General features: G+C 42.1%; 1 protein-coding gene across 7 annotated transcripts in view; it reads left to right on the top strand.

Annotated features, from left to right (window-relative positions):
- Window positions 1-22120, top strand: part of CHRM2 (cholinergic receptor muscarinic 2) — a 205569-nt gene that overhangs the window by 118635 nt on the left and 64814 nt on the right. For 3 of the 7 annotated variants that reach the window (XM_034779806.1, XM_034779789.1, XM_034779815.1), the window contains one exon: window positions 8967-18665. The exons of 3 other annotated variants lie outside the window; for them this stretch is intronic. In XM_034779806.1, the coding sequence (XP_034635697.1) occupies window positions 9013-10422 (1410 nt within the window). In that variant the 5' untranslated portion in view covers window positions 8967-9012 and the 3' untranslated portion in view covers window positions 10423-18665. Of the gene's footprint in view, window positions 1-6117; window positions 6253-8966; window positions 18666-22120 lie in introns of those variants that run through there. One more of the 7 variants, XM_034779798.1, reaches the window with a different exon arrangement.

Here is a 22120-nt window from a genome sequence, read left to right as displayed (position 1 = left end):
TTCAAAAGGCCCAAAGTAACCAATTGTCACAGAAATCTCTCTGTCACATGCATGCTTTGCTGTTTGGCTGATTCCTGTCAACCATGCTGATTAGGATATTTCAGTGACTTAAGTATCTGACTTTGTACTTTAGCGACCCATTGAATTATACTCAAGATCATTCTCTTTTCCCTGACTGTGACATCCATGTAGAACCATCATTTTTATTGTTATTTGATTGTAAGCAATGTTTTATCAGTATTCAGAGACTGGAGCTCTATTATTCTAGACACTCTTTCTTTCCTATCTGTGGCTCTGTAAAATAAAGCATAACAAAAAGGAAATAGTGCAAATGCCCCTGGAACACAGTAACAGAAATGAGTTACTTGAATGTCTCAGGAAGTAGCGGACCCCACTACAGGGCACAAAAATGGCTGAAATAAGTTTGTTTAAAAATTCAAAGCCCAGGTTTTTAAAAATGGGTGAAGCAGTGGTTGAAATCCAGAAAAGTGGTGGGAACTGCTGGATGGAAATAAGGCCATATATTTATGTGAGAAAATATGGGCTTAGTGGCCTAACTTCATGTTCCTGTTTTTGAACATCTCAGTCCAAATTAATATTTACAGAGCAATTTTTGTGATCACTCATTTGAATGTTGAGCTCCTCGGATTCACCCAGGTCTAATTTCACCCTCAGTTCAAAAGGGTTACAGATAAAGAGCAAACTAGAGTGTCAGTAAGAGCATTATAGAGCTGGACAGAAACCAGATTTTCTGTTTGATGGGAAATTCCATGATTTAGATTTTTTTTCCCATTCTGCAACACAGTGAAAACAAAAAAATTGACATTTCACAGGAAATGAAATTCCAGGAAAAAAAATTCATTTTGGGTCAATCAAAACATTTAGTTTTGGTAAAATCAAATGTTCCATTGCAATTTTGATTTTTAAAAAAATGTATATGCTATACTATATATATATATAAAATAAAAAGTTGTTTCAAAATGGAAAATTGAAGCATTCCATTCCAAAAATGTTTCAGTATTTCCTTTCAACCTTATGGAATGCTCTGTTCCATCCCTCCTTCCAAAATAAACATTCACCACAAAATGCTTCACTTTCAACTAATCAGCTTTTTCTGATGGAAAAACATTCTGCTGTAAAATTTCCAATCAGCATTATTTTTCCTTTTTCTTTGTTGGCATTCTATGTCCTTTTTTGCCCAGGCCCCTCATTAAAAGCTCTTATAATTGCACAGTTCTCCATCCCACTGTAACTATTCCCATTCCCAAACTGACATCATTTTTGGCAGCATCCCAAGGGCTGTCATCGCCTAAGCCTACCCCCAAAAGGATCCCAGCAAATAAAAGAGAATGTTTGCTCATTCTTTCCTTCCCTTTCCTTTTCCGTCCCTCTTTGAGATGCAAAAGGGAAATGAACAGGAGTCCACTTGGAAGGCAGTGAGGTTGCAGTCTCGTTTTTCAGAGCCTTGTGCTTGTAGCTGAAGTAAATGTCAGGTGAAATGCCACATAACCAGTCAATGTTGAAAGCATGAGGAGAACAACAATAGATTCTTCCCTTCTCCTTAAAGTCACAGCTCACGTTTGCCTATCAATCCATAAAAACAAATCCACAATAACACTTTCTCCTTTCTACTGCTTCCTGGCATTTGGTGTCCCAAAATCACAGCAACCTAGATTTCCAGTCTTCTTCCAACCTTACATGAAATAGGAAAAATAACCAATCTGTCCTTTTTTCAGCTTTCCACAGCCAAAGTGCTCTGAATAGTTTATAGCAACAGAGGGTCCTGTGGCACCTTTGAGACTAACAGAAGTACTGGGAGCATAAGCTTTCGTGGGTAAGAACCTCACTTCTTCAGATGCAAGCCTTGATACTTGAATAGTTTATGTTCATTGAAGTCAACGGAATTACATCAGTATACAACTGAAGTAATCCAGTGGTAAATCAGACCCTTAATTTTTAATTTCCTTTCTCCAAATCCCCTCCATTCTGTAAACATCTTTCAGGTGCCTAAAGCTGCACACAGTAGTCAAGGTATAATCTCACCTCCCTAGAATGGGATTTGACAATCTTCTCACTAGTCTATGGAAAAAGGGCTCTTTGTATGCAGGGAGACACCTCTGAATCATGGTGTGTGTTTTGCTCCAGAAGGTAAAGTCCAGTTTTATGGACCAAAATGATTAGATAAGGTTTGCATGTTTACCTTGTATTTTTCAGGTTTGCCCAGTGTAGTAAACAAGCAAATGCAAACTGGAAATGATGTCCACAGGTTAAAAGGAGAATACAAATGCTTTCATGATCATACAGACAGTCAAATACCCCAACACAAAGTAACAGCTGCTGGAGAAACTTTTAAAGAACAGACACTAAATAGGATATCCTGATCCTGACATGGGCCTTTGGGCACAATGAGAATAATAATAATAATGAAGAAATAACTCATTAATATTCAGAGCCTTATGGAAACAACAACTTCTTCTCTGGAGCTTCCCACAACTAGAGAGACTATATATTGCCAAGACCAGGCTTTCCCTTGTGCAATTTTAAATTCAGATCATTGTGCTAAAGTCAGTAAATTAACCAGTTTTAGATGATTGGCAAAGAGGTGAGCAAGATGTAATTTAGTGCTGTACAAATTCCCAAGCCCAAAAGATGGAATTAAGGCAGTAACATCAATGCAGACATTGCCACTTATTCATATACCACTCCCCACTATTCTTAAGGGAGTATTTTTATTTTTACTTTATTTCTGCTGTTGCCAGAGACAGAATATGCTTTTGTTCTGTTAATTTTATGGGACTGTGCTTTGTTTACAGTTTAAAGACATGTGCAGAGATTTCTTGGTATATCCTTAACTCCCCCTCTGGGGGAGCCAGGGAAAACCAGGGTCAAGAGACCCCCTGGAACACAGTCCTTGAAGAAAATGTGCTGTTCAGGGGCCACAGGGAGACAGAAGTGAGGAGGATGGGCAAGAGTGCAGACGCAATAGCACTCCATACAGATGCCTCCAGTCCTGACTCTGGCAAATTCCCTCAGATGACTCATACAGGGAAGACTTTGTCCTTTTGCTGTTTGGGAATGTTCCATGGATTTCTTACCAAAAGCAAAGGTGGAATTTATAACATCTCTTAAATTCTGCAATGAAGTCTACCAAATGTGGCTAGTTGACTGGCAAAATATTTTCACTACTGGCATCTGCTGGAAGACAGGATATTGGACTAGCTGACCATTGATGTGACAGGGTATGACCATTCCTATGTTCTAACTGGTGCATGGAATGAAATGAGACCCAGTAATGATTGCAGCCTGGAGATTAGTGCGGACACACCAAGACCCATTCTGACTGACAGAACAAATCAAATCTCTTCTTCATGAGTTTGTGGGGGAAAATATGAATTTTTTTCTGCTTGTGTTTTGAGAACTGAATCCTGAAAGATGCTCAGTATATTGGCCCCAAATCAGCAAAACATTTAAGCTCCTGAGTAGTTCCATTCCAGTCATTGGACCCAAATTTCAGACACGGAAGGTCTGTTTCCTTATGGGTCCCCTTGCCTTTGTATACTGTCCTAAGCACCAGAGAAGCCCTTCCAGATTCTCCATATTAAAATTGGGAACTTATAAAAAAGGAAGTACCTATCTAATAAACCCTGGTGGGCTTGTCACATCAGCCAGATTTTTGAGCATACACAAAATTATTGTTATCAACTTTGTGTGGGATGTTGAATATATCTTCTAAATCAAGACTTTAGAATTCCACCTGTGCTAAAGGATTAAGCTGTACTCTAGTGGTGTGACACCATGAGGGTTGAGGGCAGTGGTTTTCGACCTGTAGTCTGCAGACTCCCAGGGTCCACAGACTACATTTAAGATTTCCAAAGGGGTCTGCACCTCTAGTCAAAAAAATTTAGGGGTCTGCAAATGTTGAAAACCACTGGTCTAGGGCAAAGCAGATCATGGGAGTGTGATTCGCAAGTATGTTTGATTTGCTAATAGTAATGCTGGTGAGGTGGTGCAGTTCAGATTCTAGTCTTTTCTCCGTGTATTCAGATTTTTGACTGTTTTTTCAGGATGTGTATTGTACTAGAATGAACATATTGAATTCCACCAGTTTGCTTCATGGTGCAAACTGCAGTTCCCATTCATAGTGAACCTCAGTTTATAGGTACAAAGCCACTCCTCAGAACCCTGACTGAATATCTCAGCTGGATGCAAGGCGAGCCATAGGACAGCAGGAAAAAATTTTTCCTCTCAAGAACGTGCTGTAGCTATGGAGGTGCTCTGTGGAGGCTACTCCAACATCTGCCAAGCTAGAAGGCATGGAGAGTTTGTGTAGCAGCTGAAGTTCTGACCTCATCCCCATTACTTCAGCAGCCTGACTCTACTCTGCCTCCACTAACCCCAACCACCACTCCCCACTCAGGGAGCTGGGTTTGGTGTCACGCCAGGGGTGCACACGCACTGCAGCCTCACCAAATCCATCAATTCTGCCCCCAACCCGTGTACAACAACTAGTGTCAAGGGGAAGGGATGGGAATGATTTACCCCATAGTGAAGTATCTATTTTAATAGTAGCAGATCATGTTGTTTTCAGTGCACAGCTAGTACTGACTTTCTCACTGCAGGCGAGTTTAGTGCAAAGAGGAAGTGCTGGAGGAGAAAACTCCCTTTTCTGCCTGTTTTTGAAAAGGCTAAGCAACCTCCTGCTTCTGGCAGGTAGAATTAACCTGGATTTCTCTGCAACGTGTGGATCAGGTGAACTATTCCTGAATTACCAAAATTCCCCAAGGAAGAAGAATGTGAGTTGAAAGTGCAGCTAGGAAAGGCTGGTAATAGAGTGGCAGCAATTCTATACGACAACTTTTGAGGTTTCAAAACTTGCTTTCATTCCTCACGGGAACCAAGGAGAAAACTTTCAAATGTTTTCCACAAAATGGAATTGTGGCAAAATGTCCATTTTTGGATTGGAAAAAGGTCCAGTTTTCAGTTCAGCTCTTCTCTTTCTCCCTCTGGGAGAAGTGACCAGAGAGCCCTGGAACTCAGAAATTTTTCCATTGAAAATTTTGTTGAAATCAATAAATCTCCACAAAATGTTTTGACTTTGACAAAACAGCATATTTTGACTAAAATAGGTGCCATTGAAAATGTTCTAGCCTCCCTTGGGGGAGGGATATCTCAGTGGTTTGAGCATTGGCCTACTAAACCCAGGGTTGTGAGTTCAATCCTTGAGGGGGCCACTTGGGGGTCTGGGGCAAAATCAGTACTTGGTCCTGCTAGTGAAGGCAGGGGGCTGGACTCAATGACCTTTCAAGGTCCCTTCCAGTTCTAGGAGATGGGATAGCTCCATTTATTTCTAACACTGGATAGAATAGGGCTGAAAGAGGCTCCACACGGCCCTTCTCTAGTTAAATCATAGGTGCTGCGGACTGCTGGCCAGTCAGCTCCCCTCACCCCCAGCTGGCCAATGGGTTCCAGAGAAAATCTGGAGGGGGAGGGGAAGAGCTACCTGGTGTCCCTCAGTGAGTTTTTCCCTCTCTTGCAGCTGGTACTGTCCCCCCTCACCACCAGCCCATCAGGTTCCCCCACCCATTGAGGCAGGTGGGTGGCATTTCTAATACATACAGTACACTGCTAAACCTACAGTATTATTAATAAATAACATCTAAGTTCTTATTCTTTTGTGACTCTTCTGTTGTATTCCCTTTAACCTATTCATACTACAGCAAGCACACATGTGAATTAAAATGATTTCACTCTTCTTTTCAGCCTCTTTCTCTCCCTCTCTCTGAAATACCCTTCTTCCGTCCAACCCCACCCTAATGCTCACTGATTGATCAATAGAAAAAAAATGTCTGTCCATCCAGGGTTTTATGCCACCCTCATCACAATAGAGTCTGGAAATCTTTTTCCCAGCTGTGTTTTCCCATCACCTCAACCTTTGCCAAACAAAAATCTCAGATAATTGTAATGTTAGAGACAAATACATAAGCTCCATTTTTAGTCAGTTGTTCTACATCGGCTATAAATTAGAATGGTGTAAACTGACCTCAGGCTCTTAAACTTGGTGCCGTCTTCTAACATCCCCAAAAGCCCAAGTTTGTTTGATTTTCTTTATGCTTACAGGTTATTTACTCTGCTGACAGCTCCCATCATCTTCGTCTTTTCTAGGCCCAAAGAAAAAGTGCAGTAATTTCATTCCAGTGAAAAAGGATCATCCTGGTTATGAAATATGGATTATATGTGCATATATGGCACCTGGTTAGTAGCAAGTACCACAGAAAGAAACTCTTGATCTCCTAGGGCAGTATACATGCATTATGCAAGTTGAGTGGATTTTTTTCCTCCTTTATGTAAGGGGACTGTTATGCCCTTATGGGTGCTTTGGTTGGCTAGCTCCCAGTACCAAAAAGGGAAAGGTCGATTGGAAATCAGGACCCTGAGACTGACAGTCCCCAGGGGCAATGGGGAGAGGCCAAAGCTCCAGGTCAGCCTGATTGACAGGGTGGGCAGGCTAATCAAGGAGTCAGGAGGCCAGGGGGGTCCCGTCCTCCCTGTGAGCTGGAATGGCCTGGGTCAGACAGAGTGGGGCTGAGCTAAGGAGAGAGCAGGGGCCCAAGCTGAGCTGCTGGGAGCAGAGCTGCAGCCCCAAAGCCAGAGCACAGCCCAGAGAGAGCAGACCTGCCCTGGGAGGAGAGCTGCAGTAACCAGAGCCAGAGGGGCCAGAAAGCAGGTCAGGAAGCAGGTCAGAGCTGGGAGCAGGGCCACAGAAGTGGCCCGGGGAGCAGACCTGTGCTGGGAGCAGAGCTGCAGCAACCAGAGCCAGAGAGGCCAGAGAAGCAGCCCAGCGAGCTGGAGGCAGAGAGCTGGAGTAGTCTGGAGCTGGGTGCGGTGAGCAGCTGGAGAGTGCGAGGGGGATCCTGGGCAGCGGGCCCAGCACAGGGAGACGCCTCAGCCAAGAGGCTCTGCAGGCCAGACTTGGAGGGGGATTGTAACCCTGACAGGGCAGGGGCGATGCTGGGGAGAAGGGTCCTGCCACCTAGAGCCCGAGAGCGTGTGGCCACCGCCAGAGCAAGTGTCCGACCTGCATCATCCCTGCAGCACAGCCTGGGCCTGAGAAGGAGGCCTGGACCTACAAGGAACAGACTGTGATCTGCCCTGACATTCCAGAGACACTGTTTGTGATGTTCCCTGTCACAGAGCGGGGTGATGTGTTTCCTTTAACCTTTCCCATTTTTTCTTATTCCTTTTTAAACTAATTGTTAATTAAATAAACTATATTGCTTTAAATCGTATGTAATAATCAGTGGGTCAGGAAAGCATCCAGTGCAGAGAGAGCACCCCGGAGTGGGGACACCCTAGCCCCTGACCTAGGTGACCACAGCAAGGCTGGGGGTCGAGCCCCTCAGGAATCCTGGGCCCAGCCTTGTTGGGGTTACGAGGACTCTGCCAGACAGGAGAGTGCAAGGGGAGTCCTCAAGGGCAGGGAGGCCTCTGGGTAAAGGAAGTGGGAGCAAGGACTCAGATCATTCCATTAGCCCATTTCACCGGGGTAGTGCAGAATCCAGGAAAGTTCCCCACAACAGCGGGACCATTCCCCCGCTTACATAATGTCACTCACACAAACTTTAAAGCTACATATTGAAGATCTGATGCCTTGTGGAAAACATTCAAATTAGAAACAATCTAATTTCTTTGTCACATCTGGCCTTCATGCCTTAATCCCTTGAATACAACACATAAATAATGTACACTCAGAGACTGCACTGACAATTCCATTGCATTGTATTGATTTCAGAGGGAGACACAAAAAAGGATGCTGTATAACGATAAGGCAAAAACACTTGATCATCTATCAAATGTATATTACTAGTATTTTACTTTTATTTATTGAGTCTGACAGTTTGTTTTATAGGGCAGAAAACAGGTTGGTAAATATGAACAAAACTGGATGTTTTGTTTCTTTATGGTTCACCTGCCTTATGTCTCAGTTCTCTGTGACATCAGTGATTTCAACCACTTATTATGTCACAAAACAGAGGATTGTGACAAATAAAGGATAAGCATTAGACAATTAACTCTTCATGTTAAAAAAACATTTTTTCATGCACAAGCAGGAAAGAGACTATACAGAACTACTTTAAAAAAGTTTGGTGAAATCTGTGGGGGAAAAAACTTGATAGCATACATACTGATTTGTTTCTAATTAGATGAACAGATCCTCAGTTGGTAGAAATTGCTTAACTCTATTGACTTCAATGGAGCTATGCATATTTATATCAGCAGGGCATCTGGGCAGCAGGGAAATTTTTCAGTTTCCCATGCAGTGCCAGCCTCTTTTCAAACTCTGAAAAGAAGCAATTGGTGTGTAGTATTAGAAAATTATTGTGAGAAATTACACCAGCTTGTCCTATGTACCTCACAGAAGCCTTCCTGGTTGCACCTTACAAAACAGAGAGAAACTTGTTACCCATTACCATCCAATTCCAAATAAAATTTATCTTCATTCAAAATTTTAACAACTCTTTGATGAACTTCCCAAGAGAGATTTAATTTAGATATGGTCTTGAACCAAAACCTTGGATCAGAGCATGACTAAACTTTGGAGGTGTGGGGAGGGACTTGAAACCGAGATTCAGTTCCAAATGATGTAAATAGTTTTTAGTTTTATAATGAGCCACAAGAAAAAAAAACTTGGATCTCAACAAATATGCATATTAGTGTATCCAAAATCTAGGTCTGGATCCAAATTTTGCATCCTGGTTCAAGCTTTAATTTAATCACCTCTATATATTATTCCCAACAGGAAATTACAAACAACAGAATGTTTTAGATAAACCATGCCCATGTGGTTCTGCCAAACCACAATCTGCTACATTGAAGTTCTTTCCATACATATTTTTTCTGGGCTCCATTTGCCAGAATCAAAAGGCTAATTTCATAATGAGATTTCTTTTGTTTTCTTTCCTCTGCAGGTTTAAGTGATAATTGGTCATCGGGTTTCTTGTTAGAGACACAGAAATGAATAACTCAACTTACATAAACTCCTCCGCCGAGGATGTTATGGCGCTGGGGAGTCCCTATAAAACTGTTGAGGTGGTCTTCATAGTCCTGGTAGCAGGATCTCTCAGTCTCGTGACCATCATTGGGAACATCCTGGTCATGGTGTCCATCAAAGTCAACAGGCACCTGCAGACTGTCAACAACTATTTCCTGTTCAGCTTGGCATGTGCCGACTTGATTATTGGTGTCTTTTCTATGAACCTGTACACACTTTACACTGTGATTGGCTACTGGCCCTTGGGGCCCGTGGTGTGTGACCTCTGGCTGGCTCTTGATTATGTGGTCAGCAATGCCTCTGTCATGAACCTTCTCATCATCAGCTTTGACAGATATTTTTGTGTCACCAAGCCTCTGTCGTACCCTGTAAAGAGGACCACTAAGATGGCGGGTATGATGATTGCAGCTGCTTGGGTGCTGTCCTTCATCTTGTGGGCACCTGCGATTCTGTTCTGGCAGTTCATTGTTGGGGGAAGAACTGTTCCTGACGGGGAGTGCTACATCCAATTTTTTTCAAATGCTGCTGTCACCTTTGGCACTGCTATTGCAGCCTTCTACCTGCCCGTTATCATCATGACCATCCTCTACTGGCAGATATCTCGTGCCAGCAAGAGCAGGATAAAAAAAGGAAAAAAGGAACCAGCACAAACCCAGGATCCAGTTTCTCCCAGTTTGGTCCAAAGTAAAATAGTGAAACCAAACAATAACAACATCCCAACGAGTGAGGATGGGTTGGAGCACAGCAAAATTCAGAATGGTAAAGCCACAGGAGAGGCTGTGACAGAGAACTGCGTTCCAGGGGAGGAGAAGGAAAGCTCTAATGACTCCACTTCCATCAGCGTGGTTGCTTCCAATGTGAAGGAGGATGAAGCTACCAAAGAGGGCACCAAGGCTTCTGTCTCCCAAGTCCACTCAAAAGGGGAGAATTCCAAGCTGACGTGCATCAGGATAGTCACTAAGTCCCAAAAGGATGACTGCTGTGCCCCAACCAACACCACCGTGGAGATTGTAGGTACTAATGGCCAAAATGGGGACGAGAAGCAAAACAATGTGGCCCGTAAAATTGTCAAGATGACCAAGCAGCCAGCCAAAAGGAAACCACCCCCTTCTAGAGAAAAAAAAGTGACCAGGACTATCTTGGCTATTCTCTTGGCCTTCATCATTACCTGGACACCATACAATGTGATGGTTCTCATCAACAGCTTCTGCGTCTCCTGCATCCCCAACACTGTATGGACTATTGGTTACTGGCTCTGTTATATCAACAGCACCATCAACCCTGCCTGCTACGCGCTCTGCAATGCTACCTTTAAGAAAACCTTTAAGCACCTCCTTATGTGTCATTACAAGAACATAGGCGCCACAAGGTAAAAAATAAAAATTGTGGAAAGAGGAGAAAAGTTCCAAGTTTTAAAAAACAATGCCATAGCACTTTATGCTCTAGTGTGGAACATGCAATCAAGGAGCCTAGTGGAGTCACTGACCTGAGGTGTCACCTGTGTCTTTGAGAACTGCACTTAAAACCTTTTTTTAATTATTATTATTATCATCATCAATGGGTCATGGGGAAATGGTGATTGAATGAGGGGTCAGTAGGGAATGTGGACTTGAGGCACAGTTCCTTGTTCTCTCATGGTATCATGCAGAAGGGCTTTTTGAGTCTATGATTTTTGTCCATTCTTATAGAATAACAATAATCTTTGTGTATGTGTCTGTCTGTCTGAAGAAAAAAATGTAAGGACACTTTGACAACAAATGAAACATACCTAATTGGAGAGGGGAGGGTAGAGGAGATAGAGAGACACTGAGCAATTCAAACTCATCTTGCAAAGATTATTTCCAAAGTTAAAAGCTGACAATTATTTTTGTCAGGGTCTCATGTTGAGAAACTTAAAGGTAGTCTAACTGTGACAGCTAATATAGTATCTTTACCCCTCTCCCATCATCATAAATATATCCAACAAAATTAGTCTTTATCTCATCGTGGATTCCATGAGTCACTATCCATTGTTTCAAGCATATCAGCTTTCTCTTACTGGGGGGGTTGGTCCCATGGTGCCAGTGAAGATGAAAATGAAAGGGAAAAAAGGAGGTCCTTCCCAGCTTGCTGTACCACAGAGACTGTCTTGAGGCCCTTATAAGCCAAAGTCTTTGAGGATTTAGCTCACTTAAGCTCTTTTATGTACCATCCCCCAGGAAGTTGTATTTTTTTTCAATCAGCCTTTTCTTCTTTTTTGCACCTCCCTGCCCAGGGCATAAGGATTGAAAATCAAAGCCAGCTGTGAATTAGAAGTTTTCATCAAATTAACAACCATGTGGCCCAAATCAAGGAAGTAAGTTGAGACCAGCAAGAGCAGTTGTTAATAGGTAACGAGAGAGTTATCTCCATTTCCGATGGGCACAGATTTTATGTCCAGGATTTGCTTGTGGCTCCCAGAGGTGAAAGGTTAACATAAGACAGTCCATCTTAATGTCCAACAGAGAGAAGGTTCCTACTAATATATTTGTTCTAAGGATGAGAATAATCGCATGTAGATTACTGTGCCTACCTGGAAGTGACTCTGGGTATGTTCCTGGAATGAAGAAGCCAAAGTCTTTCTTAGGCATATGATGGGGACTATGTATACTTTATGGAAAAGATATACTGCTGGCCATGTTGCCTTTTGTATCAGCATGGAGCAATATTATCTCTACCTATCAGGGGATAAAGTAGTAAAGGGAGGAAAACAGTGGTTATACAGATATAGGCACTGAAATAGCATTATTTTAAAATGTTCCAAAAATTGTCAGTTACTCCAGAGAGTTGACTCCTCATGCCTGTAGAATAGCTACTTTTGCAGTATTTGATATATATTGTGGCAAAATTGAGCACTGTGTGAATTTGGCAGAGTGCATCAGATTAAAGTAGACAGCTATTCCCTGCAAGATTTGCATCTGTCAATATTCCTCCTCTCATTGACTCTTCCAGACACTTACAAAGGTATGCCCGTGGATTTTGCTATCCAAAGAGTAGCCTTCTATAGTGACATTTCCATGGAGTTCCTTCATTGTAATCCAAAAATATTCACCATCATCTGGAATGACGTAAACAAGTAGACCACTAAGTCATCTAGGTATATCATCCTTCTATATTACAGTCTTCCAAAGTGAACTTCAGAATAGCAGCCTTTTGGATTACAGGGAAATTAACCTTGATGACTTAATTTTAACCTTTTCAGATGCTCAACTGAACTGTGGATTGGAGGCACTTTGGAAATAGGATCTTTTTGACGTGTACCAGTCCAAAGTTCCTGGCAGAAAGGGAAAATTAACCATGAAAAAAAAAAAAGAGGTCCAAAAGCACCTATGCAGGATATGTTTTGATCAGCCCTGTTTTAAATGGCAGTGCTTGTAATTTAAGGTGCCATTTTTGGGGAATAAATGAATTAACTCATTAATGGCCTGGTCCAAAGCCCTTTGAAGTCCATGGAAAGACTTCCATAGACTTCAACAGGTCAGAGCATTAGGTTAACAGAACAAATGCTTGCTCACTATGGGTCTGATTCTGCAACCCTTACGCTGAACAGCATTACTCCCATGAGTCCAGTTTTACTGTGATTACTCACTTAAGTAAGTGCTGCTCAATGTAAGGGTTGCAAAATTGATCCCTGAGTATCTGTCAAGGCTACTTTCACCTGACGTGTCTTGAAGGCCTAAAGGAAGTTATCTAGTCATGTTTCAGCAGTCTGTGTTGTTTATTCTCTTCCAAACAGTGAAAAATCCAGAGACAAAAATCAAAGAGTGTGAAATATGTTCATTTTCTATACCTTTCTTCAGGAAAGAACAGCTTTCCAAGAGACCATGCCTGTTCCTCCCTCCCAGCAATAACACATTCCCAAAGGGGGAGTGGAGGGGCAGTATATTCTTCCCTGAAACCACTAACAGTTCAGCTTGTAACCCTGGGCCTCTGACGTGTGTCCGGGCTCCATTTTGAACTCTCAAGTCATCACCAGGACAGGAATTACAAATCCACTTAGCACCACGAGGCGCCTCCGCAGGTTAAAAAGTGCACAGTTACATCGCATGACATTCTGCTGCATTTCATGATGTGATGAGGCACAATGTGATGTGAAGAGAAATAAACATTGTGCCAAAGACCCACCAAGAAATGAAACATAACATACAGCTTTCTAATGCTTCTTCCTAACACCCATCACTATCTTTGAGCCTGTGAAAAGAGAGACTTTATTTCAAATTGTATTAACAGACAGTACATTTGGAAGGTTGAGAGGCCACACTAACTGCATAGTGTACTATACCCTTAGTGTATGTTTCCTAGTTGTATGTAAAATGTCTCTGCTGATACACATATACACACATTCTTCAAAACTTTAGAGTTCCAAACATGAAATAATGCGTCTGTAAACACACACACGTGCGCATAGAGCATATGTGTGCAATATACATTTTTCAATATTCAGTGTGATGCATGGGAATGATAGCCGTGCTGCTCTCCTTATCATCTAATCTGAGGTGCAAGACAAATTCCTATTCCTCATGCTGTGTATACCCTCCTTGTGACACTGAGGCTCAAAAAGCCTCACACATTCTGTAAGGTTTAAATTCAGTTTGGGGGGTGGATTAGCGAGATCCCATAGTCTCTCATGCCTACTCAGTAATTTATTCTTTCAAACAAAGAGGCACTTGTTAAAAAACCTACATGGGTTTTATAATCCCTCTCCCCATGCCTTTCCTTGTTCTTCCAAATCTACAGGATACGTCACATTCACTTCATTCCCCTTTGGATTATAGTTCTGCAGGCTGTAAATGTGATTCTTAAGAAAATGGTGCCTTCTACCTACCCATTTTAGCTCCTCATTTGTCATCTGAATCTGTCAGCTTCGTTAACTGATAAAAACCACTGTTGTTGGTGCTGTTGAACCAATGAAGCAGTGGAAAGAAGAGCTGCATTCTGTTCTGGTCCATGCATCATCAGCAAAAGTGCCAGCTATCTTTGTAATATTAGCACCATTATCTTTGTAATGCAGGTGGCAGAAGAAGCCCAGCTGGATTTTTCACAGTCCATGCTGAGCTTTACATGTAATTTTCGCAAACTGTATATGTAACTCATTAAGAAATATGGAAGACAACAATTAGCACTATTTGTCCCCCCTCTTTGGCAGGCTCCAGACAGAGGACAAGACATGACTAGGCACTGAGCTTGAACCACTCTTTCTTCCCCATAAAGGTGGTCCCTCTAGGTCAGGATTGAGTCACATTTTTCAGTCCAGTGTAGGAAGACTTGCAATTGTCACTGTCCAGTCTATAGCTGCTTTCTGAGGAGAGGACAACAGCCTGAAGGTATGTCAATATGGCGCCTTTTGTGAGCATTATCATCACTCTAGAGGGAAAAAACGGTACAGCTATCGCAACTGTCAGCCAAAGTAACATTGAGAAATCTGCTTTCAGCTGTGTGCAAAAACCTAAGGAGCATTCTGGTCAGTCATCTGTTTGGCATTTTTACTTGATTTATTAGGAATCATAGGGATCCATTTGGACATAGAAATGCTTTTGATTGTTGCCTTGTGAAAAATGGGCCATGCAAAACAAAAGAAAGTCAATATATGTGAGACTTTTTTCTCTCAAATGCCAGTAAAGACTGGCACCGAAGGGTCAGATCCTGGACACTGGTTGTTTTAGACCCAGCACAGCATGGAGGGGAAAAAAGCATCTGTACGTTACTTTTGCATTTCCCTAATCCTCAGGCCAGCAGACGTCTGGTCTGGAGGAGCAACTTCGAGTACTCCTGGTGTGTACAAAATTACACTAACTGCACTGTCCCCCAGCAGTCTCGTTCCCTTGCCGTGCCCCCATCTCACCCAGCATACCAAGGCCAGGAAAGTAGGCTATGAACATCCAGACACGCTGGCTGTAATGCCACTCCAGATTCCCTTACACTGAGGAAAGTGGCAGCTGGCCAGTGAAGCTAATTTTCCAGCTGTTTTTGTGCTGCCAGAGAGGTGCAAAGCAGATGAAATAGGGGTCATACACTAGCCCTCTGTTGATTTATTTTGGGAAGTGGACTCTAAGCTAACTTCTCACTCACTCAGACTGCTTCAAAAAATGATGACCACGTGGAAATATTTTGGGACTATCCCATGCATCTCCTTTATAATATCATTCCTATTCCTTCCATCTCACTTCCTGATGAGTGGTCCTCTTTTATAGCATCAGAAGCAGTTGCCAAATCAGTAAAAAATTGTTTCTGAAGTAAAAGACCCACATTCACCTGTGTGCTTTGGTTGCTTTATGAGGCTGGGACAATATTAAGGCAAGCTGGGCTATTCAACCAGCATGGGTGTGTGGGAAGAGGCTGAAAGAGAAGGCCGGCTACTCTGTGACACCAGTCAGCCAATGAAGGAGATTTTAGTGGTGTTTGCAGCAGGCTCCTGGATTGTCTGGCAGAGGTACAGGACAGTTAATAAAAGGGCCAAGGCAGGCAAAAGGGCCCCTTCCTTGCTCTACCTCACCTCGCAGCTGGATGTGCACTTGTTGCTGTTCTGCAATTCAGTGTGGAAAACCTACTGGATCCCCCCTTCCACCACTGCTTAGCTTTGCTTTTGAGTATCTGGGGCTAAATAAAGACTCTTCCACTCCCAGGGCTTTGTGGCTGCCCTAGGCTCTATTTGCTGATGGATTTGACTCTTTTATACTGCCACAAATGTTCAAGCCTTTCCCCTCTGGTGGAGCCACCCGCCACTCTGACTGCTCTATGCCTTTCCTGCAACACACAGCAGCCATTCACCTGGCTTTAACCAGCCCGTTAAACCAGCTTTGTATCGCAGAACTGGTGCTGGTGTATGCGGCCAATTCTGGCCACAATTTTTACTTTAAAACCCCGTACAAATAACTCAAAAAGTCACAAGTCAATGCTTTTATTGATCGAGAAGCTAAATTCATACCAAGGAACAGATTGCCGGACAATAAACAGTCTGTCTTAAGAGGGCAGATTTTCAAAGGCACAAAGAGGAGTTGGGTAACCAAAGTCAATGAGAGTTAGGTGCCTAAATGCCCTATGTGCCTTTGAAAATCTCCCCCTAAATATCGATGTAGACACAGCTGGTGGAAGAGTAAGCAGTTGAAATTAGGATGATAAAAGTGTGTGTGACTTTTTTCATCCAAATCTACTAACGCTTTTGTGCCCCATGTATAGTGCCCTTGGCTGTGAACAAAACTTCTGCCCATGAATCCTCTGCCCATGTTGTTGCACTTCACTGTAGACTTTAAAAAGACACATTTTTTTAATTTAAAAAACCCTTGCCCCAGTGACATACACTGGTAGAGATCCCCAACTTTATGTTTTTCTTTTTTCCTACTTCTCCTCTTCTGTCCTGTTCTTTGAAATAAAGCCATGTTTCCTCTTACTTTGCTGCTTTAATTAATGTCTTCCCAGCCATTTCAGCAATGGATCTGCACTTTCTCTCAGACATAGTGAGTGCTAGTATATTGATACTTCTGCCCTGCTAGAGTCATGCCATTTTGTAGTGTGCAAACAAGCCTGATTCAATTCCATATTCTTAGATGTACTACTGGAGATAGTAACCTCAAATCAAGAACCCTTTTAAATGCTTTAATTTTAGAAAAAAACAACACAAAAGCAAGACAATCCTCTCTGTTCCCATTTTTAAAAGTGTATCGGCTCCAAACCAGAAAAAAACATAGATAATTATGGAGATTATATATTGTTATGATGAAATATTACATAACAAAACACTGTGCAGTGGTCTGTGCATCATGAAATGACAAAGTGGGGGCCTTGTCGTTCATCCTGAGCTACCAAGGTACTGTTAAAATATTCTAAGTGCTCTCTGACTTCCACTGCCTTTTTCACTAGGGAATCCCAAAACTGGGACTGTAACCAGAGCCAGTCTTATTTTGATCAGTACCACACACTGCAACCAATGTCTTGCAAATATTTTCTTTCATATTTTTACTTCCCTCCATTTTCTATAATCTCCTTTTCTTTACTATGGAGGGGGGGAAAGCAGTAGTACTGCTGCATACATATCGGTGTTCCCTGTGCTTGAATTAGAGAGGTAGCTGGTGGATTTGGCACACACGTTAATCTGCTGCTGCTTGAAGAAAGAAAAAAAAGTGGACCATTCCCCGCTCCATAGCTCTGTCCTTCACCTGATGGCTGGAGACTGCCATTTCTCTTCTTTTTTGATATGGTTGGCAAAATTCACCCCTGAATTGTATTTATGAAGGAGCATGCATGAAAAGCTTTTCCTGTAAGATAGCCCCAACTGCACTAACTCTCTGGGAGACTTTGGTATCTGGCAGGATCAGATGCAGTGTCACTGTAGTAGTCATTGAAATGGAAGGTCCTGTTTCTGTTGCCCTTCGTGACAAAGGGTGTGTTTCCGTGTGTTTAACATATACATTGTTTCACCCTCTGGCACTGAAAAAAGCACAGTAGGCAGGGAAACAAGACAAATTTTCTGTTCCCAAAGCTCCAAACGGACAGGCAGATTGCAGGCATTCTGGCATTACCGCTTTTCATCTGCTCTGGGGAGGCTCAGAGGTTTTGGTTCCACAGATGATTCCATCTTTAAAGTTCTACCCCAAAGATATCCATCCTTTTCTGAAGCACATAATAGTGATAATAAAAATATAATAGGTGAGAATGTGCCAAGGTCAGTAATAAACTGACCTTTTTGTGACTTAACCCTTAACTTCTGGTGCCATTTTGAGGAGGTCATTGGTGAGCTTGAGTCTAATATTCAAACTGTAAATACCTTTAGGCAGTGTGTTTTATCATGACCAACAGCATACCTTGGCTATGTACAGAAATAATACAATATGTGTAATACTATCAAGATAAGGTTGCAATGTAAATATATCTACAATGAATGTTCAGTTACTCTTCAAACTGTATGTACAAGAAGGGGCCTAGTCTCCTCTTGAAATCTAATTTTTTTATTATTTTTTATCTCAAGAGTATGAAAAACCTATTGTTAATTTGCAAAATTCAGTATTCTTGTCTTAAAAGAAATATACTATATGAAAAAAAGTGCACTAAATGTAAATGGTGTCCAAAATCATATGGCAAGATTGAGAAATGAGAATCATACAAACTAGGGCTGCTGGAATTTGGTAGCATTCTTGATGCCGTACATTTGATCTCATATAAATAAGATAAGCACAAGTTTTATGGTTGGCTATGTAAAGCTAACCCACGTTATTATATATACCTTAGATATATATATATATTTATATATACTGTATAGATATATACATATTATATACAGCATTCACACAGTGAAAGAAGCGCGTGGTAAAGAGACATTTCTGTGAATTTGTGCATAATGTTTCGGTTCAGAGGGAATAAAGACTGCTATACAGCAACATTAGAGTATGTTATGCAGGATGAGGAGAGCCATAGCCGGCTAGGCAGGAGAGGCTCCAACATAACAGTTAACCAAGGACTGAGATGATGAGGGTTTGAAATGTTTTGAAGACACAATGAAAATTACATGCAATATACATGTATGTACCTCCGCTGAGTTGTATTCCTAGTTGAAGCATTGCATTAAACAGCAAAATATAATAATAATAATAAAACTGTTTTTGTATGTGGTACCTCTGTTGTTTTTTTTCCTTATTGAGCAAACTACATTGTTTGCCCTCCGGGGATAATGGGAGGCGTCAGGTCACTAAACTCCTTCAGCCTGAGTTACATGGTGTTCAGTATTTCTCTTTTTTAGCGGCTAGTGATAGTTAAACCTTGTTTCCTGAGGCCTTCCTGGTGAATGGAAGGTAGTCCAGCTTTACAAACTAGGGATCAACTATCTTAGTCCTCCTTTCACTCTTCCCATTCTCTACTTCCCTTGCTGTATCTTTATACATCTTTTCCTTGGCCTCTTTCAGTGTCCCTGTTTTCCCTCAGAAGACCTTAAGTGCAGGGTTCTGTCCATATTTTAACAAGGGGCGCCTACAAAATATCCCTCCTCCTTCCACTTAGCTTGACCCATGTCTTTGGGGCACAATCCCTACAAAGAGGAGCAGTGAAGGGACTGGGATAGCTATTCATTGTTTTTCCTGTTTAAACAAAGGCATGTGTTCACAATTTACCAGGAGGGCAGCAGAATCACTGGCAAACAAACTTATAGCAATTGCCCTTTGCTTGAAGTGTCTATAATTTGTTCCTAAAGCGTATGTCGAACTGGATTGTCCAAGATGTTGAGCCACCTTCAACTCCCACTGAAGTCAGTGAGAACTGAGGGATCTCAGCACATCATAGGATACTCACCACTTTGCAACATCATGACCACATTGCATACAGACACCATCGGGGAAGCCCAGAGATATCATCCTTGGAACCATCCCTGCCAACTGATGGAATCTGCTATATTCAAAAGGCAAAAAAATGTGCCAGTATTGTGGTTCCCAAATACTGTCACTGGAACTTCAACCATTAACTTCAATGGAATCAGGAACAAGACCTTCATGAGCACAATGGATATATCATCTCTGGCAGGGATGTTTAACAGTATCGAGAGATGGGATAACTCCGTAAGAGGCAGGGACATCACCCTGACCCTTCTTAGCAGGTGACTCCCTGCTGTTCCCTCCAGCACATCCCTGTTTAAATGCTTGATTTCATTTTTTCTCCAAAGCCCTCTCCTTTCTTCAAGATCTTTTTGCTTCTCTGATTTGGCTCTTCTCCTCCTAGCAGCTTTGACCTCCATGCTTGCCTCTCTCTCTCAATCTCTTCTCACTGTTATCTCTCCTCCCTCCATTTCTCCAGCCCTTCATCCATATCTCCACTTCAAAGTCCTTGATCTTGGAATAAGGGCTAGAACACAGATTGCATTAGATATCCTGCAATTCACCATCTTTGTAAATCTTTGTGAAACATTCAATTAAATTTTCATGACAGGCAATTCTACGGATGGTGCTTATATGGCCCCCAGAATCACAGTATCAGAGTACCTCACAATATTCAAAGTATTTATCCTCCCAGTAGCCCATCAGGGAGGGAAATACTATCATCCACACTATACAGATAGAGAACTAAGGCACAGAGAGACTAAGTGACTTGGGTACAGTTACATAGGATGTCTGTGGCAGAGTAGGTAATTGAAATCTGGTCTTGCAAGTCCCTAGCTAGTGTCCCAAACATTGGACCATCTTTTCCCTCCAAAGGAAATGCAGATCCAAACAAGAGATGAACTCAGATCACTGATTCAGAGTCCACAGTGTTAACCATTACACCATGGAACCATTTTATTAGCCTACTGGTACAATCCACCCAATATGCACTTCCTCTTTGCAATACCTGAGAATTGCTACTGTGTGGCTCCAGCACACCCTCAAAATGCAGGTGATGAGTGTTTTGATAGAGGAGTGACAGGGAGAGTATGAGGGCCAACTTCTGGATATGTGATAGTTGACAACACTAAGACTAACTAGATCCTTCTCCATATATTTTGTGAAGCAAAGACAAAATGCTTTTCTTTCCAGTATGTACTTTTAACACTATTTGGGTATAGGTTCAGTATTAATTTCATGAAAATTCAAGGTGGGTGATGGGAACCCAAATTTGAGCCTATCAGTATTTGGACCTGCAAATGCAAAGCATCAGACTGGGATGTACAAGTCTAGACTGTGCACACACAACACTGAGTTAAAGACTAATTCCCTCTGCTGCATCTAACCCGAATGCACACAGTAGCATTTCAGTGAGCAGGTGGGTTGTCAGAATTCTGCAGTCTGAGCATGTGGAGAGAAGGCAGGGGGAAAAGATAGAATGTGTGGCTGGGAACCAAAGCAAACAAACAAACTAACCAAAAGGAATATATACTCTTCCCTAATCATCTTGCCATCTGGACTTTCACAAAATTACCCCTCTCTTTAATGGTACAGGATCATGTCCAAGCAATGGCAATACCTAATGTCACCCATGCCTCCCTACCAACCCAGTAGCATTTCCTCCTGTTCAATGTTTTGTGAGTGTTTGGAGGCTCCTTGTTTCCCAGTGCTCCCCAGTCAGGTGTGTTACATCCTGGAGGAGAGTGCTTCAGATAAAGTTACCCACTCCAGCAGTGTCTCCATTAGCGACTTCCCTGTGAGCCAGCTATTCATTGGAAACTCAGACTGTGCGTTGTAACTGCTTGCTGTGTTCAGGAAATATCCTGGGAAAATCAATACAGAGAAAACACTGATCGTTTGTAAATCTATTAACTCTCTTCTGGCCCCTCGCCAGCCATTTTATTCACTGGCTAGACATGGAAACCCACTTGGCTGTGAAAGGAAATGGACTTCGCCGCTTTGTTCTTTTGGGGCCTTACCAACTTCCATTTCCACCACTTCACAGATCCAGAGGGAATAATAAAAATGGTAATAATGATTTCAAAGATGTGGTGAGAAAAAGAGAGATGCATTTACCCCCATACAAAGATTCCTCTCTTTGTTTTTCTCCCAGCTCTTTCAATGGCCTCTCTGGCGTTCATTCTTCTGAAAAACTTGCTAAAAGGCACAGAGTAAATCATGGTAAGAGCTGGGTCTGTAGCCTGAAAAATGAGGAATGGGATAGGAGGGAAAGAAGCTACAGTTGGAACATTTCAAAGGCTATTAAATTTGAGCTGATTGTTAAATTTATAGACTCATAGATTTTACTTGACGCCTACCATAATCACTAAATCTGACCTTGGATGCCATTGCAAAATGTTTGGAAATAGGGCCAAAGCAAGGGTGATTGGATCCAGAGGGCGTGACAACAACATCAATAAATGGTAGCGTTACAGGTGACAGCCTCCTTGAATCATTTTTTCGGAATATGGGCACAAATAGACCGTGGCCTCATAAAAATCTCCTAGGCCCTGCTGAAAACCATGATTAAAATAAATAACACGCCAGGGGAAAGTAATTGAACCATCACCCCAGTCAAGATACTGGAAAGTCACAGCTCCCCATGGTATCAGACAGCATGGACACATTAAATATGGAAATTTTGGTACCCTCAGAGGAATGACAGCAGCACAGAGGAACAGGTATTTCCTTTGGTGAACACCTACATTTCATAGCA

This window comes from Trachemys scripta, chromosome 1 (assembly GCF_013100865.1).
Source record: "Trachemys scripta elegans isolate TJP31775 chromosome 1, CAS_Tse_1.0, whole genome shotgun sequence".
Classification (NCBI taxonomy): domain Eukaryota; kingdom Metazoa; phylum Chordata; order Testudines; family Emydidae; genus Trachemys; species Trachemys scripta.
This window is presented reverse-complemented; position numbering and strand designations above follow the sequence as displayed.